Source organism: Chamaea fasciata, unplaced genomic scaffold, assembly GCF_029207755.1.
Source record: "Chamaea fasciata isolate MVZ Bird 193981 ecotype frontalis unplaced genomic scaffold, bChaFas1.0.hap1 SCAF_19, whole genome shotgun sequence".
Taxonomy (NCBI): Eukaryota; Metazoa; Chordata; class Aves; order Passeriformes; family Sylviidae; genus Chamaea; species Chamaea fasciata.
The window spans coordinates 10,114,809-10,132,808 of record NW_027094104.1 but is presented as its reverse complement, the minus strand read 5'-3'; the positions used below and the strand labels follow the sequence as shown (position 1 = coordinate 10,132,808).

The following is an 18,000-nucleotide window of genomic DNA, read 5'->3' as shown; positions in this document are numbered from 1 at the left end:
CCAAGTCCCCATTAGAAGCTGCTTTCTGCCAGCCCAGCCCTCCCTTCCCCTCAGCAGAGTCCTAACCCACGCCAGGCAGGGCCCTGGATGTGTTTGTCCAGCTGTTTCTTTGCTTCCTTCGCAGTCTCTTTCAGTTTCTCCCATCTGCTCTCTCTCCCCTCCTGACTGTGCTGCCCAAGGAGCAGCCCAGCTGTGACAGAAACTAGGTGGGCTGTGCAGATTTGCAAAATAACTTGTGATCAGACAAATTAAAGCGCAGAAGACTTCATCGCAGATTAATTTTCGTTTTGAAGATCAGCTAGTGTGGTTGGAAAAAACGGGCAGTGACTCATAATTTTGTTTCCCACACAAAGAAGAACTGGTGTGCCTGAAAAGCTTGGCTGCTTTTATTTTCCTATCATATTATGCTAATAATTATTATGCTAATGAAAGACATGCTGTCTCTTACATTCTTCTTACACTTTTTATCACTGCTGTTGCTTTTTAATCCTTGGCATTTCCATTTGCTAGCCCAAAATTACTTCCCCTCTGTTAGAAAATGCATTCAAGAACCTATCCTTGACCTGGAAACAAGGCATGAAGGTGATTCATTACTAGAGCTCTGCTTCTTTTGAGGTGAGGGGTAGGGACTCTCACAAAGACAACTCTCTGGCTTTATTTGCAGTAATTTCATCTCTTGTCACCTGCTCAAGGAAAGACTCAGTTAAAAATAAGCTGAGAAATAATCCTTTCCACAAATGTGGACACATTTACATGTCTTTCACATAACAATTCAACAAGACCTGATTCTCTTGGGTGCTGAGGGAACTGTATGATGCTGACACTGAAATTGGTGGGAGACATTATCTTACAGGGGCTCAGTTTTGGTAAACATCACATTTCTAAAGGACCCACGTTCAATTCCTCACTTATTAGGACTTATCGTCATAAATGATCAATGAACGATGATTTTTTTCAATGCTGTTCTTCTGAGCAATATCCTTTTTGGTTCTCCAGTCTACAGAAAATGACTGAATCTCTTAAACACAAAACTAATCCTGAACCATTACAAAAATCAGGGGATGGTTTGGGTTGGAAACGACCTTAAAACTCATCTCATTTAGCCCCCTGCCTTGGGCAGGGACACCTCCCAAGGTGTCCCAGGGTGCTCCAAGCCCCGTCCAACCTGGCCTTGGACACTTCCAGGGATCCAGGGGCAGCCACAGCTTCTCTGGACACCCTGTGCCAGGGCCTCACCTCCCTCGCAATATCGCCGTGCTGACCGTCCCGTCCCGGGCGGCCCCGCGACCGAGATGGGGACCGGGACCAGGATCGGGATCGGGATCGGGATCGGGATCGGGACCGGGGCCCGCCCGCGTCCCGTCCCTCTGTCCCGTCCCTCTGTCCCGCCTCCCGCCCGGCCATGGCGGCGCGGCTCTGGCGGCTCTGCAATCTCCTCATGGCCGCCTTCTTCGGGCTGGCGGCGGCCGTGCAGGTGAGGCCGGGGCTCCGCTCCCGTCCCCTCCGCTCCCCTCCCGCCGAGCGCGGCCCCGGCCGGGCCGGCGGCTGCGGGGTCTCAGTGCGCGCCTCCCGCTGCAGGTGAACGACCCCGACGCGGGGCTGTGGACGGTGAGTACGGGCCGCCCTTCCCTTCCCTTCCCTTTCGGCTCCTCCTGCCCCGGAGGTCCCGGCCGCCCCGGCCCCGCTCCGCTTACGCCCGTCCGATCCGGGGCCGCCGGAGGAAACGTCCCGGCTTCCAGCTGAAGAGCGGGCAGGCGCCGGGAAAACGACGTCTCTACCGCAGCGACGGCTGGAACCCGACCGTGCTTCCAGGATCTGCCTTATTTCACCCCAGATCTACCCTTGCCGCTGCAGAGCATCCCTTGCCCGTGCAGGGCACCCCGAGCTGCTCCTGCCCGGCGGCCCGCAGTGCCCGTGGCCCTGTGCTCGCCTTGAGTCCCGCGCGGGAGCCCCTTCTGCCGCTCCGCTGGGTCCCCACGGGAAGCGGGGAGCGAGCCCCGCTGCTGTGCCCGTCCTGCCTCGGGCACTGGGCAGCCCGTGGCCCCGGGGCTGCGCTGGGAGCTGCGGGCGGACGGGGACAGTGTGTGTGTGCGACAGGAGCTGCGGGCGGACGGGGACAGTGCGACAGGAGCTGCTGGCTGGGCAGGGGCTGTGCCCTGGGCTGCGGGAGCCCCCCTGACAGCGGCACCAAAGGGGGACAAAACGCCCCAGCGCCGGTGGAGGGTTTGGGGAGGCCAGGGCCGGGCAGGACCCTGTCCCGTCAGTGCTTTCCCTGGAGGATCAGGATTCAGGGAAGGGGCTCTGCGGTGGTTGGTGAGGCAGCCAATATTCTGTAACCCAGGAGCAGAGGAACAAGGGCTGGCAGTAGGCTGCTGGCCCGGGATTCTGGGTGGTGATGCTGAAGATGAGCACCAGCAGTGCCAGGGCATGCCGGTGGGTGAGGGACTGGGGTCTGCTCTGTGCCTCTGACAAACTGCTGCAAAGGGAGAAGTGTTTCTGTGACTGGGAACTTCCGCTTCCTGACCTTGCTAAGTTTTGCTACCGAGTAGATCTATATGTCATTAACAGGTTGTCTACTTAGTGCCAGCTGCCCTGACACTGCTTGTCAGCATCAACCCTTCAATAACAGGTATGATACTGGTGTGCAAAACAATCTCAGATTTTGCCGTCAAAAGGTGGTTGTTTTGCGGTTTTATTTTTTTTAGTTGAACCACAGATTAAAATCAGGCTATGTGGAAACACATCCTACTACCTTCTGGGTGCAAAAAGCTGCAGGACTTATTTCTACAGAAACTGATCATTGCTTTAATGTTGGTGGCTGGACATGCTGCAGGTGAGGAGAGGAGCCCAGCAGAAAGCCCAGCTGCTGGGATGGGCTCGCCTTTGCACCCCGATTCCAGCTCAAAGCCTTCCGGAGCAGAAGCCTGGGAGCATGCTCTGAACCTGGCTCTGTGTTGACCTTAGCACTTTAATTCACTTTGTTTCGTTGTTGTAAGTCTGTGTTTTTGTTTCTCTACCTCGTGCAAGGGCATCTGAGCTTTGCACAGTCCCATGCAAGTGCTAAAGGTCTTGTTCAGTGCCATGTATTGCAGCTGCCCCACAGAGCAACGGGCAGCAATAGGAACATTCAGAGGCTGTGTTGCCAAGGGTGTTGACTGTGGGAGCTAATGGCAGTTCAGAGGATCATTCAGATCTGGTTTGTTTCAGGTCTTCAGAACATAGTTAAGATTTTTGTATTTTAATTCAGTGGAAATAATTTAAGGCCATTTTATATACAGAAAGTGACTGTATCTGTTCTGGGTGAATACTTACGCTGAATAAACTAAAATCACACTCAAAAAAGAAAACCTTCAGGAGTGCACGGTATTGTCATAGATGACACCATTGCAGTCTCCTGGCATTCTGGATACCTCAAGCATATAAAGTGGCAGTATTTCTGAGTTCAGAATTCATGAGGGTTGGTTTCTTGTGGTTTTGAATATTTCAGGGGAGGTTTACTGTGTAATAGGTGGCATTTGGCTGGTCAAGAGAGCCTTCATGTTAGGGTCTTCCTTGTGCCAAGATCTGTGGAAAATAAAGAGTATAATAGCACAGCTTTTGTAGAACTGCAGGTTTATGTAAATTCACCAAGGGTTATTTGCCATTCAGGTCTGTAGAAGAACCAGATGGGTTTATCCATGCTTCATGATAGTGGCTGACAGTCTATTTTTTTCCCCAGACAATGGTGTTTGGAGGAGCCTCTGTGACCTTCACTCTGCTGGCTGTGTTATTGGGACCATTGCCTTGGCTTGCTCTTTGTTTGCTTATGCTCAAGGAAACATTTTTCATGAAGAGGAAGGCAGGTAAACAGTGGGTTTTATTGGCCCCCAACCAAATCCAGCTCACCAGACCATCTCCTGTTGTCACCTTCCAAAACTTTATTTACTGGGCTGTTGTAGTAAATGCTGTTGGTCCAGAGGAATCAGGCCAAAGAGGAGGGACCATCATGCTCCAAACCAGTGATTCCTTGGACACAGGGAAGTGAACAGTCGTTGCTTCCCTGATTTGTAAATACCTTTATAATTATAATCCTAGTAAAATACATTGAACTTCTCCAAAGGAGCCACCACTACTATTTTGGAGGCAAAATTTGTATTGTTTGTATTATTTTCAGATCTGTTTTTTGTTTGGCTTTTTAGAGAGTTGTTTGGTCTGGTGATTATTACAATATGGATGAGTCTTTGTCGCAGTTCAGCAAAGTAAGTTTTATTTTCTCTTTTCTTTAAATAATCCATTCCAATGTTCACATTTAGTGACTAGCTCCTTGAAAACACACAGTTGATTTTGGCAGCTTGTTTTCCTGTTTCATGCCACCCTCTGAACCTTCCAGATGCCCAGCTGGTGCTACAGCCTGGAGGATCTTGCACAGATAAAAGTTGGGGCAGGGGGGAATGTAAGGCTACATGAAGCACTTTTTCTGGCCCCCTGCCATAATAGGGGCATTTTCCCTGTGCTGAGGGTGTTTTTTTTTTTTTTTTTTTTTAAATTCCAACTAGTTTCTGTAGCCTGAATTGTCAGAAAATTCTTTGTGCCTCTGCAATAAAAGGCTCTGGTGGTGCATCCACAGGAACCCCATTAAAGTGGCCAAAAGCTCTCTGCTGTCTCTCCAGCTGCAGGCAGAGGTGAATGTTATGTGGTAGCTGTAGCAGTGGCCAGGAAGGCCAAGGACATCCTGGCCTGTCCCAGCCGTGGTGTGGTCAGCAGGATGAGGACTGTGCCTGTCCCCTGTGCTGGCACTGCTGATGGACCTCCAGTCCTGGGGTCAGGTTTGGATACCTCACTTCAAAAGTGACTTTGAGGGGCTGGAGAGTGTCCAGGGAAGGGAACAGAGCTGGGGAAGGGTCTGGAGCACCAGGAGTCACCAAGGGAGCTGGAGTGGCTCAGTCTGAGGAAAAGGAGGCTCAGGGGGACCTTTTCACTCTCTCCAACTCCCTGACAGGAGAGTGCAGCCAGGTGAGGGTCAGGTTCTGCTCCCAGAGAGCAAGGGACAGGACCAGAGGAAACAGCCTCAAGCTGTGCCAGGGGAGGTTGAGATACGATCCTAGGGAAAATTCCTTCACTGAAAGAGTGGTCAGACATTGACACAGGCTGCCCAGGGAGGTGCTGGAGTCACCATTCCTGGAAGTGTTAAAAAAAAAATGACTGGATGTGGCACTGCACCATAGGGTCTAGTGGGCGTGGTGGTTTGCAGTCCAAAGTTGGACTTTATGATCGTGGAGGTCTTTTTCAACCTTAAAGACTCAGTGATTTGAAGTATCTCTGTTGGATTTGTTCTGTTATAGGAGTCCCCTGGGAGGAGTTCGCTTGGTTGCCGCAGTTGTTGTTGCTCTCTTCCCCTTTGTTTCGTGGCTCTACATTTATGTGAACAAAGACATGCGAGAGTCTTGGCCAACACACTGCAAAACAGTGATTTAATTGGGTGGGAGAAAGTCTACAGGAACTGTGCTGACCTTACTTGCCTGTGTTTTTGGTGCTTAACAAAAGGTGAATGTCAGCTTGATAGCACTCAATAGTACCTGGCTGCTTCCAGCAGTGCCAACTGAGATTTGGTGAAATGTTGAGGAACACTCTCAAATCTGAGTGGAGAATTTTTCTATGGAAGCTGTTCACCTTGCTGCTTCTTACATTTTCCAAGCACCATTGATCTAATGTCTGTTCTGATGGTATATTCAAGATACCATTGCATCCCTGGATCACTCTCCAATCACCTCGTAGTTTGGGAAATCTACTGTTCTATAACATAAGGGACAAGTAAAACAAGTACTATTTTAATAAATGACTATTTACAGCCATAGAACTTTCAAAAATGTGCCTGGATAATCCATTTCAGACTTACTGGAAAATTGACCAGTCAGTGTTTCTGTCCTGTGCTAAAATCATATGTAGAATATATCAAAAATACAAAATTATTTTTGCTATTGTCTTTAAGTGAAAGTCACTGTTCTACTGAGTAATAAACACTATTTTTTTTAAAGAAAACTCAGTGAAAGCCTCTGTATCTTTTTATTTTCTGGGAGATGCATATTCAAGCTTGTCAGCAGCAGATGTGGGCTCTGTCACAACTCTGCTGCTCACCTCATTTTTCTTAGAAAGCAGGACCCATGCAGCAGCCCTGCAGCAGCAAGCGTGTCCTACTATTCATCCTGGAGAAGGAAGCACAGGTGGATACACTGGACTCAGGAGCTGGCTGGGACAGAGCCAGGACAGCTGCAGGTGTAACACACAACACCTTTATTTAGATGGGTGTCAGAGCTCACGCTCTCAGCACTGCTGCAGCTGATCCCAGCTGTGCACACAGAGCCAAGGTACCTGCAGCGTTCCATGGTGCAGCACAGATGGTCTCCATTCTCCTTAGGCTCAGCTTTTTCTGAGGATTACTTTAGACTTTTAAAGCACTGTTGGACAACTGAATTAGGCTACAGGCTGGATATATTCTGCCACACATGAGACCTTACTGTCATGTTCACAGAAAATAAATAAAGAGATATGTGGCCGGGCAGGTACAACTCTGCATGCTTTAAAGCTCACTGAGAGAACAGCAGTGGAGCTTTTTCTGAACAATATTCATTACATGGTTTGCATCTTTTCACAGTAGCAATCCAGTCTGGATTGGGTGTTTGAAACGAACATTCTGCATTTGAATATATTAATTACTGTCCTTCTCTATTCTCCAAAAAGAAATAAGGTGCTTTCTGACAGAAACATAATTTCTAAAACTCTGTATCCAAGAGCAAAAACGCCTGAGCTAAAACACTAAGAATCAGCCATGCACAGCTTTCTAAAAGCAAACAGCTGAGTCTCCTTCCTGAAGCCGAGTCCTTCCCGAAGAAGAGCAATCTGTATTTCCGCGGTATTTCAGAAATGCATCACTCTGTCGGGAATCCTGCCCCTTCCCTTTAGGACCAGTTTATCCTCGTAGACATAAACAGTTCCAAAGGCGTTGCTCTCCGGTGGGGTCTCGATGACGCCCTCCAGGGTGAGGTGATGAACTCCGTGGGAGTCTAGGCAGTAGGCGCCGTCGTGCAGGTGCCCCGCGAGGACACAGACCACGCACCGGTGCGAGTGTATGACTGACAGCGCAGCCTCGTAATTCCAGGCCAGGCAAACCCCGTTGGAAGCGCACGGATGGATGGGCACGTGAGCTGCAGTGCAGAGGGAAAGAAATAGAGAGTTAAGAGTGTAACAAAGCTGCCTCATTGCTGGGGAGTTCAGCCGTCCAGGTGAGTGCAGAAAGCTCACCCCCAGAGGGAGGCATGGTTGCTGTTCTGCATCTGTACCTCACCAGATCAACTACATGTTGTCCACAGCTAACAGACACGAGCTAGCTTATTTTTTTTTTCCCCCGTATTTCCATGGGAGCATATACCCCCCGTCAAATACAGGGGCTGGAATTAGATTAGCTTTAAGGGCCCTTCCAACACAATCCATTCTGATTGTCTGTTTATCTCCCTCCATATCCACCTACCCGTAACTATAACTTTTTCTTGGTTTTCATCAGAGAACTTGAGGACTTCATCGAACCAGTCCAGCTGGGCTTGGCTGAATCCTCCATTAAATGCTACAAAATGGGGTTCTCTGAGCCCTGCAATGAAGAAGAAGTTTAGACACAAATTCATACACGCTCCGTGGCCCCTCTATTTGCCTTACAGAAATCTGCTGATGGTTGGTTTACTCTCAGAACATTCGGGTTTTTGGGGGATTTTTTGCATTTCTTGGATCAAAACTCCAGCCCCGTTGCACAAAGAAGAAGATTATTTGTTAGTGTTTTCGGCAGTTTTGGTCACGCTACACAAACAGGGCTCCCACTGCTGCGTGCCCCCTCGGGCATGGGATGGGGTGGGCACAACTGCGTGCTGTTCCGACACTGCGGGGCACAGAGCACCGCACAGCCCCAGCCCAGAGGCACCGCGGCAGCACCGGGTGTACGGGGAGCATCTCCTGTGCCCGCCTGGAGCCGCACTGACGGCAGGGAGGCGGCGGAGGCGAGCAGCACTGGACTATCCACTGGAGCCCCTTGCATCAGCACCGGCAGCTCCGGACAGCGAAGGTTCGGCCGCCCGTGCCCCGGCCAAACCGGAGGTACCTTCAGGGCTGTTGAGGTCGTCGTTGGAGTTCTTCTCCCGCAGCAAGCGCAGGGACTCCTGGTAGCGGGGGCTGCCGGGGTCCGTGCCCAGGGTGCTCACGTCGTAGGTGTCGAGCACGACGAGGCGGAGCCGCGGGGCCGGGCTGCAGTGATAAGCGTGGCACTCCCTGTCCGGGGGCCCGTCCGAGCCCCCCGCGGGCCGGCTGTACAGCCCGGTGTGCACCAGCCGGGCCCGGCTGAAGTTGTAAAGCTCGTGGTTGCCCCACGCGTGGTGCAGCGGCACCGGGAGCTGCCCCAGGACCTCCAGCACCCGCTGCAAGGCGCTCTCGGCCTCGCCGCGCCGAGCGTTCTGCCCGTCGATGCTATCGCCCAGCTGCAGCACGAAGTCTATCGGCGGGCTCTCGCCGGCCCACGCCCGCACCGCCTCCCGCAGCAAGCGCAGGCTGTCCCGGTAGTAGCGCCGCCGGCAGCCGCCGAAGTCGTAGCCGTCCTCCGCGTCCGCGAACTGGATGTCAGCGACCACCCCGAAGGCGAGGCGCGGCGCCGCCTGCATGGCGGCCTCGGGCGGGGCGGAAGGGGCGGGCCGGGCGGCGGGAACATGGCGGCGGCGGCGGCGGCGGCGCTGTGGCGGCTGCGGGCGGGCGCGGGGCTATGGGCGCCGCCGGGCCCGGCCGTGAGGCGCTGGGCGCTGCTGCCCGCTCCCCGCAGCCGCCCGCTGTCGCAGCTGCCGCCGGGCCGCGGGCCGCGGGCGGGCGCCCAGAGGCGGGTGAGTGAGGGAAGGAGGGCGGCAGGGCGGCGGGCCGGGCCGCTCCTGCCCTCAGCGGTCACCGACCCCCTTGTCCCCGCAGCTCCTGTCGTGGCGGTCGCTGGCGGCCACCGTGGTGCTGGGCGGGGGGCTGCTGGCCGGCATGAAGGTGATGAAGCGGCGCAAGGAGGACGGTGAGTGCGGGCTGCGGGAGGAGCGCCGGGCGCGGCGCGTTCCGTGTTGCGACCAAGCGTTTCTCGTGGTTACGTGATGCGGGGTTTGCATTCAGATGTACGGGACTGGTTCGGGCATCGTCGCCGTGGCGCAGCTTTGCCGCAGGGACACTTGGCGCCTGCGTTTACGGAAGCGCCGCAGAAAAATTTCAAAAATTAAAAGCGATTCAGGGGTCAGCTTTTTAAAGTTCCTAGGTTGGAACGGTTGTGTTTGGCCGCAGGCTGTGCCAGCCTGTGCAGCGCAGACACGGAGATGGGTGCTGTGGGCTCCATGGGTTCCTGCCGTGCAGCCCGTGAGCTTTGCCCTCTCCTGCAGGAACTGCCCGCACATTTCCTGGTCACGAATTTCCTGTTGAAAACAGAGATACTCCAGCTTTTAGGGTATGTTCAGCTTTCAACAGATGCTGGTTTCGCTGTTTCACGGCAGGCCAGATACCTGCCTTTATTTCCCCCTTTTAAAACAAAAATGCGGTTGGATAACGATGAAAGCTAATGGCATGTTTCAAAGGAATTTAGTGGTATATTTGAATTTGTTCAAAAGGAACGCTTTCTGGAAGGCACGTGCACGTTGGGTTTCTGCATGGCAGGCGTTGGTGGATCTTGACATGACCCTGAGCAGTGGCTGCTCCCAAGGCTTGCCTGGGAAGCATTGCGGCACGGGGGTGTTTGATTCCCACTTGTGTTTTGTAGAACTGGAGAAGGAACGAAACCGAGGCATCGGGAAGCCGCTGCTGGGAGGGCCCTTCTCGCTCGTGAGCCATGAGGGACAGCCCAGGACCAACAAGGACTACATTGGCCAGTGGGTGCTGATCTACTTTGGCTTCACTCACTGCCCTGACATCTGTCCTGATGAACTGGAGAAAATGATTGCAGTGGTAGACGAAATTGGTATGGGAATTCAGTTGGCGTAGGGGTCCGTAAACAGGGATTTTTTGGGTAGGTCAGGTTTACTCTGATGAAATACCACAGCTGGTGATAACTGGTAATATTTTTCTTAAAATGCTGCTGGCTAGTATTCAGTAATCGAATTAATTGCTAAGGGGTACAAAGATCAATCCCTGGTGTCACTAGGGTCTGATGTGACAGCACTGATCTTCCCACAGTAGGGGACTTGGGAATAAAAAGATGGTGGCAGGTTACAGGAAATATGTTGCATTGTATTTTTGCCAAGAAGTGACTGTGAGGTATGTGAGGATTTTTTTCCCTCTGTTTTATTGATCTCTGTGAGATTCTCTCCTGAAGCAGAGCAGGTGTGCTGTGGAATGGAGGGAGGAGGAAGGCTCTGTGTTAGCTGTGTTTTCTTAGCCTGCAGGCCCTGAAGAATTACTGAGCAGGGTAATAGTAACCCAGCATGGGGGAAATCAGACCAAAGTGAAGGCTTTGGCTGGAACATGAAGGAAAGAGCCTGGACTGTGTTCTCATGTTTCCTCCCGCTTCACCATCCTGGTGTGCTTTCCTTGTGTCAGCCAGTGCTCCAACACATGCATCACACCAGAGCATCTTCTGCAGCAGAGCCAGTCTGTCCTCCCTCCTGAGCAGGGCAGGGCCTCGGGCTGGGGGTCTGGAAGCTCTCAGCACAGACACAGAGCGTTGCATCTCACGGCATTTGCTTCCTTCAAATTACACAAATAAAGCTGCCCCAAATGGTCTTTTTTAGTCACTTGGGGTGGGCTTGGATTGATGTTACATGGCTGTGAGCTTGTTTGAAGGAAGATGAGAGATGATACCTGGTTTTCTGAAATAAATAACAATTGTTAATGTCACAGATCGAATTCCATCTTTGCCTAACCTGACCCCACTCTTCATCACCATTGATCCTGAGAGGGACAACCAAGAAGCCATTGCCAGATATGTTAAAGGTATTCCTGCTTTCCTCCTCCGTATCTCACAGCACGCAGTACAGAGCACTGAAAAAGAGCCTCTTGAAAGGATTCTTTTCACTAAAATGTGTAAATGTCTTCTTTCTGTCTAGAATTTTCTCCAAAGCTGGTGGGATTGACTGGTAGCAAGGCACAGATTGACCAAGTGGCTAAAGCATACCGTGTGTACTACAGCGAAGGGCCCAAGGATGAGGACAACGATTACATAGTAAGTTAAAGGAGCTTTTGCCTACTGAAAGACTGTGGCTAAGAGCAGCATGTACATTTTAAAACCAGCTGTTGGATCTTTACTGAAGTTCCATGTGCAGTGGTATGTTAAGCTGTCAGAACCACAATGCCCTCCTACAATCTCAGAACCTTACCAAAGTGTGTTCTAAACAATCCTGGAAATGCAGACAGTAGCACAGGAACTAGCCAGCCTGGAAATAGACGAATTTCTTTCTGATCTGTGACATATTTGACTGGCTCTTTTCCTGTGTGCTCCAAAGTCGCTGTGATTTCTCATTTCAAATGTAGCTGAACTCAGAGCACGGCTGTATTTCGGTCCTGAGCAATCATGGCTTCCAGCGCCAGAACTCTGTGTCTTTGCTGAGAAAGATGTTGCCACAGTTAGGTGCAGACAGCACTTGCAGCGTTATTTAAATAAATTTGCAGTGGAGTTAATTTTGATAGAAATCCAATTGGAATATCCGGGATGCGCATGGGTGAGGCTGCCTCAGTGCGCCGGCAGGGGGCGCCACTGTCCCGCATGTCCCTGTATCCCACTGCTAGTCCCGATCCCGCATTTCCCTGTATCCCCCTGCTGATCCCGATCCCCATCCCGCATTTCCCTGTATCCCACTGCTGGTCCCGATCCTGCATTTCCCTGTATCCCACTGCTAGTCCCGATCGTGCATTTCCCTGTATCCCACTGCTGATCCCGATCCCCATCCCGCATTTCCCTGTATCCCACCGCTGGTCCCGATCCTGCATTTCCCTTCTGAGCTGGTGTTCTGTGGTTCCTTGGTCTCTCTTCCCAAGCCACGCTGTGCCCTCTTGCAGGTGGATCACACAATAATCATGTACCTCCTCGGCCCTGACGGTGACTTTGTGGACTACTATGGCCAGAATAAGAGGAGCGCCGAGATTTCAGCTTCTATTGCTGCACACATGAGAAAACACAGATCCTAAAACAGAAGTTCTTCAAAGATTGCTGTGAATGTCGCCTGTGGGTTTGGCTGTGTTTGGACATTGGAGTTAAAGCAGAAGCACACAAGTGTAACATCCTGTCAAGCGGGTCTCCTTTCTTCCTAATAGGAAAGGCATCCATGTTTCTGCAAATTACCATTACCAAAAATCTCTACAGAGCCTTCCCCATGGATGTCATTTCCAACAAGATCTTGGGTACAGAATGAAATTTGGGACTTCTCTGAAACATTGTTGGGAGCAAAGAATGGAAAGCACTTTTCACTTGGGAAGGACGTGTGTGTTGCTGGTAAAATATTGCTGGTAAAAAAATCCTGCTGATCTGGCAAGACATCAGCAAGGACAACAGCCACTGCAGGAGAATTACTTGAAGGAAAACCATGGGGCCATGGCGTTCTCAGAGGAGCTCTGCCCTCTGGTTTCTCTGCACTGTTTTGCCTTCTGGGAGAGGCAGCTGCACTATGAGAAGCAGGGGAGCCTTAAGGGTGCTTCTTTATCCAGGTTAAGAAGGTGAAGAGCACTGAAAGCACCAGCAGCTTCCACACATGGGACCAGCCCTGTAGGGAGCCTGATCATTTCATCTGAATGCAGAAATGAAATGTATTTTTCTGGTGATTTTTCCAGTGAACACTGTTCACTTATAAGGAAAAAAGAATTGGGTTGCAAATAGGTTTTTTTTTTCTTCTGGTACAAATGATGGTGTGTGTAGTTGCTTTGCTTGTGCTGAGCAGGGAGGTGGGGAGGGTGGAGGGGGGCTGTGTTCAATCACAGGGCTGGCAATCAGATACATTTTATGCAGTGCAGCATTTGAAAATAAAGATTGATTTGTATAGGCAATATATATTCTTATATACTGGTTAAACTTCATATTCTTGCTCCGCTTTGCTTTTTAGAAAGCAGTATTTATTTCTAGTCATGCACATCAGGAGGTGAATGTGGTTTTTTAAGCTGAATCTCAGAGAATGGCCCACAGAGGACAAATCAGAACAGTTCTTCTTGTGAGTTCCAGAGAATCTTAGGCTGGTGTTCCTGCAGGTTGCACTGGTGTTTTCCTGAGTGTGGGGGTTGGAAGAGAATGTTCCCGTCCAAGGGAAGGTGCAAAGCCTGTGGAAAATTTCTGTCTTTCCAAAATTGTGAAAAACAATAAACTTTACCTGTTTCAGAGTAATGACATTTCTTATGCATTTTTTCATATATTGGATACTTGCTCTCTTCCATGGGTTTCACTTTCAGGCCTGTATTTATTTGACCCCTTGTGATTTGTTTGTGTTTGTGGAGTCCTCAGGGCCCATCTCTGCCCCATCTCTTACCATCCTGTGGCTGTGCTCTGCACAGCAACCTTTGTCTGCCCTTCTCAAGGTCTCTGCTGTCACATCAGGCCTGTGTTTTAAACACTGCAGCAATGTGTTAGGGCCAAATACCTTTTTTTGCACAGAAGACAGTCTGGAATATCATGATTGTATGAAGCAATGGTAAGTAAAAATAAATTATTTAGAAGCGCCTGCTCAGAAGAAAGAATTGGTGTTAGAGCTGAGCCAAGTTAAAGCAGAATTTGGACAAGGCAAACCTCTGTCCCGAGGCTTTGCAAAATCAGCACGTGAGCTGCAGCCTGGGAAGAGTCACCTGTTAGACTGATTTCTCTAAAGCTCTTTTGCAGCTGGCTCGTACTACAGAGACAAATACAGCATTCCTGTCTTCTCCCGAATGTTTTGGCAGCAGTGTCGTGTCCTTTACCTTGTTTTTCTGTGCCCTGAAAGGCAGAACCAGCTGAGCCAGGAAGCTTCTGGCAGACTGGGGGCAGTGTGGCAAAGGCCCAGAGGGATTTCAGATGGAGTGACACGTCCCTTGCCTCATGGCAGTGGGAGCAACTGATGTCCTGCTTTTTTCAGCCTCCCAATTTGACCATGCCCATCACTTTTCCCTGGGCTTTTCCAGGAGGGAGACTTTCTTTGGAAATAAGGAGTTTTATTTTTGTTGTTGTGGTTGGTTGTGGGGTTTTGTTATTGTTTGGCTTTTTTTTTTTCTTTATTTGGAGTTTTGTTTGTTTATTAAAAACCCAAAAATGTTGTTTAGGCAACTGTTAGGATTTCCCTGCCTTGTTCAGTGACAGCAGGGAGCACAGATTTGTTCCCTGCGTGTTTAGGAGGCCCAGGGGTTGTGCTCAGCGCTCACTGGGAGGAGGCAGAGCTGGTCAGGGAGGGGAAGGGAGACACTGTCAGCAGATATTCAGTATTTTTCCAGTCCAGTATTAAAAATCAAGCAAACTCCCTCTGTACTCATCGTACCCAAATTCCCTGTATCCCCAATTGCAGTGCCCAGCTCACAAGGAGGGAGCTCAGCTCTGGCAGGGAAGGTTTGTGACAGGGCTTCTCTCTTGGGGCCGTGCTGGGTGCTGATGTGGGGCTGAGCAGAGCCAGGCTGCCCATGTGGGTGTCCTCTGGAAGCTTTACCAGATGACAGATTTCATTTGGGAGCCAGATTTGTTGGAGTCTGGTGCTGGGCAAGGTGAGCCTGTGTTCCCCAAGGCCAGCAGGGACCCCTGGGACCCCCACAGACAGGAGAAGGACAGAGCACAGTCCTGGCTGAGGACAACCTGCAGAGCTCTGCTCTGTGTGCCCACAGCACCCATCCCTGGTCTATTTGTCCTGGAAAATCCCAGTGGAAAGCAGCATCTCCTCTGAGGGGCTGACATCCATAACTCCAGCTGAAGAGGTGCTGCCATCCCAGGCTGAGGACCAGTGACAAGGTGTCTGAGGAATGAGGATTGGCTCCATTTGTCCACCCAAGGAAGGGAACACATTGCTCCTGTGCTGCCTGCACAGCCCATGGAGGAGCTTAACTAATGGATAAAGCCACATGAGTGAAGCTTGGCTGTTTTAAGAATGTTCTCAGCACCAGCATGGGCAGGATCAGGGCCTGAGGAGGTGCAGAGACTGTGACCTTAAACAGCTGCAAAAGCCCCGTGTTGCATTTTCAGTCCAGATCATGGACAGACTCAAATAAGAAGGACTCGGGAGCTCCTGCTGCAGTCACCCAGAGCCACTTCATCCTTGCTCACAGCCTGAGGAAGACAGCAAGTCTTGGGTCAAGGTCATGTGTGGTTGGAGATGCTGTTGCTCTTTCTCCCCTTCTCCAGTGCCTTTGAAGAAATCTACATTTTCTGAGCCTTTTCTCACTTGATCAGACTTGCATGGTCGCAGCACCGACCCAGCATTGCGAAGATGTGCTGTCATCAGCCCACAGCCAGGATCTGGGGTGAATGAAGGCTCTCGTGGTCTTCAGTGAACTGCAGGATGGAGCTGGAGGCTGAGCATTGAGTTGGGCTCTTGACCACTTCTCTGCAAATCACTGTGTGTTTTCAGTCAGGTAGAACAAGTGATGCACAGACTGCTGAGGAGTCAAAACAGCTGGGAGCAAGCTCTTCCAACCCACTGAGGTTGCTGGTTGCAACCAAGGCTTTCCAGCCCCTGCTGCTGAAGCAGTGTACTCACCTGGAGCTTCCAGGAGCTGTGCCTCCAGCACAGTGTGTGCTGTGACTGTTCAGGAGCTCCCCGGCCTCGGGGCAGTGAGTCTGTACTCAGTGAACCAGATGTGCTGGTCTGTGCTGCAAGGGGAATGGCCACAGTCCTTACTTTAGACGTGAACTGACAAGCCCTTCAGTTTTACTGGACTGCTCTTAGGTTTGGTGGCCTAAAAGGAAAGGCAAAAAAAGCTATTTGTGTCCTAGAAGAGAATTTTAAAGTTTGGTTTGGTTCAATTGGAAACGGATGGTTTTTAAAGGATGTTTTGCTGGTGGTAGTGTCTAAGCCCTGACTTCTAGCAGCTCTACATCAGTTGTACATGTTGCTGGGAGCGTGAAGATTTGTGGTGGGGAGACCTGGGAGGAATGATTGCACCTGTCTCTGTGCAAGAGCCAGCTCATTCCATGTTTTAAGCTGTGTATTACTAGTTTAATAAAGCAGGTTCCTTCAGCGTGCCAGGGAACTTACTCAGCTGTAGCTTACAAAACCTCCTTGTTCTCCCGAAGTTCTTTGTGCAAAAATAGATAGACACCAACCAGTAAATCCACCTTTAATTTGTGGGGGTATATTGAGCTATGAGTGTGCCCTTTTCTGAATGAAGGGCAGCAATGAAAGCTCCCTGGCAGCACCAGGATGGGATGAGAGAGCCTTGCAAGGCAATGTGGCTCGTGGTGACAGCACCCTCGTGACCTTCACCTCAGGACAGCTCTGCAATGATGTTGGCAGCACAGAGCAACAGATGTACCTGCAGCTGCCACGGGCCATTGCTCAGTGCCACTTGTTTTCCCGCACTCTGCTCCCACCTGGGCACCTGAACCAGCAAGAGAAAACTGGGACAGTGGCTCTTGGTGCCTGAGGGTTCTCCTTGATCTGCTTCCACAGCTGGGTGTGGGGACTTTAGGAACCAGATTTGAGTCTGGGTTTGGACCAGCCATGGTGTGGCCAGCAGGACCAGGAGAGTGACCTGCCCTGTGCTGGGCACTGCTGAGGCACCTTGAGTGCTCTGTCCTGTTCTGGGCCCCTCCTGACAAGAAAGACATTGAGGGGCTGGAGTGTGTCCAGAGAAGGGGAAGGAGCTGGGGAATGGTGTGGAGCTCCAGGAGCAGCTGAGGGAGCTGGGAAAGGGGCTCAGCCTGGAGAAAAGGAGACTCAGGGGGGACCTTCTGGCTCTGCACATCTCCCTGGCAGGAGGGGGCAGCTGGGGGGGGTCGGGCTCTGCTCCCAGGGAACAGGGACAGGAGGAGAGGGAACGGCCTCAGGCTGGGCCGGGGGAGGCTCAGGTTGGACATCAAGAGGAAATTCTTCACTAAAGGGTGGTCAAACAATGGAACAGACTGCTCAGAGAGGTGGTGGAGTCCCCTTCCCTGGAGGTGTCCAAGGAAAGACACAAGATGTGGCACCCAGTGCTCTGGGCTGGGTGACAAGGTGGGCATCAGTCAAAAGTGGATTGATCTCCGAGGTCTCTTCCAACTGCAGTGATTGTGTGGGTGAGGTCCAGCCCCTCCTGCCTTGAGCATGCCTGGGAGCAGGAAATGTCCTTTCTGAATTACAGTGGCAATTTGGTGTCAGGACAAAGCCCCAGACTGCTCATTGGTCTGGTGTGCCTCAGCTTTTTGCTCTCAGCACATCCAGTGTGCTGAGTTCAAAGGGCCGATCACAAGGGATGCTAAAATAAGCTTTTCCCTCATCCTCCGGGCTTAGGGGGATTCTAGGAATTCATGGTTCATGAGATATGTGGCTGTGGTGTCCATTTTTAGTGACCTTAAATGAAATTAAGGGCAACATGAAACATGTTTTTCAAAACACTAGTGACAGTGACTCTGCTGCAAGCCCACAGGCTCAGCTCTCATCGGGCCAACACAAACAGGGTCAGCCACTGTCCGAAAGGCAGGGTGACACCCCCTGTGCTGTAGCAGCAGCTGCAGGTGTCCCAGGGTGCTCCAGCTCAGAGTGGTGCTGTGGGATTTGGCAGGAACTCTTTGCAGAGGATGGAGGGGCTTCTGGCTTCACACAAGTCTTGTCTTCGTTCTGCTTGAGGGAAGGCTGGTTCTGCAGCCTTGGGTGAGTGTCCCTGAGTGCAGAGAGCAAACAGGGGTTGCTGAACAGTGGCACATGACCAGAACAGCCAGAATGGCTCAGGATGGAGGAGACCCTTCCTCTCCTGCACCAGCTGTGTGTGAAGGCTCCCACTGTTCTGCCAAGTGCTGCCCTGCCAGTCATTGCCTGGCTGCTCTGTACCAACCAAACTAGCCCATTTTCCCAGTATCCTTCTCATGTGGGAACTGCAGTCACACATGTCTGAGAACCTCCGTAG

At 51.3% G+C, this 18,000-nt stretch overlaps 3 protein-coding genes across 3 annotated transcripts; 2 read left to right on the top strand and 1 right to left on the bottom strand.

Annotated features, from left to right (window-relative positions):
- Positions 1-1,402: 1,402 nt before the first annotated feature.
- On the top strand, positions 1,403-6,018 carry TMEM220 (transmembrane protein 220). Its single transcript, XM_066200376.1, has 6 exons — positions 1,403-1,474; positions 1,579-1,608; positions 2,569-2,629; positions 3,719-3,842; positions 4,179-4,238; positions 5,322-6,018. The coding sequence occupies exons 1-6, from the start codon at positions 1,403-1,405 to the stop codon at positions 5,452-5,454; spliced, it is 480 nt and encodes a 159-aa protein (XP_066056473.1). The 3' UTR covers positions 5,455-6,018.
- Positions 4,220-8,675, bottom strand: ADPRM (ADP-ribose/CDP-alcohol diphosphatase, manganese dependent). Its single transcript, XM_066200377.1, has 3 exons — positions 8,123-8,675; positions 7,505-7,621; positions 4,220-7,181 (listed from the first exon to the last, which is right to left on the bottom strand). The coding sequence occupies exons 1-3, from the start codon at positions 8,673-8,675 to the stop codon at positions 6,895-6,897; spliced, it is 957 nt and encodes a 318-aa protein (XP_066056474.1). The 3' UTR covers positions 4,220-6,894.
- Positions 8,576-13,323, top strand: SCO1 (synthesis of cytochrome C oxidase 1). Its single transcript, XM_066200375.1, is given in 7 exon segments — positions 8,576-8,683; positions 8,686-8,888; positions 8,971-9,061; positions 9,791-9,988; positions 10,867-10,959; positions 11,073-11,188; positions 12,022-13,323. Coding segments are annotated over 7 exon segments (882 nt in total). The 5' UTR covers positions 8,576-8,631; the 3' UTR covers positions 12,151-13,323.
- The last annotated feature ends 4,677 nt before the right edge of the window (positions 13,324-18,000 follow it).

What these genes read in the sequence shown, in the direction of transcription:
- TMEM220 (XM_066200376.1), top strand. Translation starts at nt 1,403, where the DNA reads ATGGCGGCGCGGCTCTGGCGGCTCTGCAATCTCCTCATGGCCGCCTTC. An exon ending in CATCAACCCTTCAATAACAG is followed by an intron (nt 2,630 to 3,718) that starts GTATGATACTGG and finishes TTTTTTCCCCAG; the next exon opens with ACAATGGTGTTTGGAGGAGC. An exon ending in CTTTGTCGCAGTTCAGCAAA is followed by an intron (nt 4,239 to 5,321) that starts GTAAGTTTTATT and finishes GTTCTGTTATAG; the next exon opens with GAGTCCCCTGGGAGGAGTTC.
- ADPRM (XM_066200377.1), bottom strand. Translation starts at nt 8,675, where the DNA reads ATGCAGGCGGCGCCGCGCCTCGCCTTCGGGGTGGTCGCTGACATCCAG. An exon ending in CGACCTCAACAGCCCTGAAG is followed by an intron (nt 7,622 to 8,122) that starts GTACCTCCGGTT and finishes TCTTCATTGCAG; the next exon opens with GGCTCAGAGAACCCCATTTT. An exon ending in AGAAAAAGTTATAGTTACGG is followed by an intron (nt 7,182 to 7,504) that starts GTAGGTGGATAT and finishes TCTGCACTGCAG; the next exon opens with CTCACGTGCCCATCCATCCG.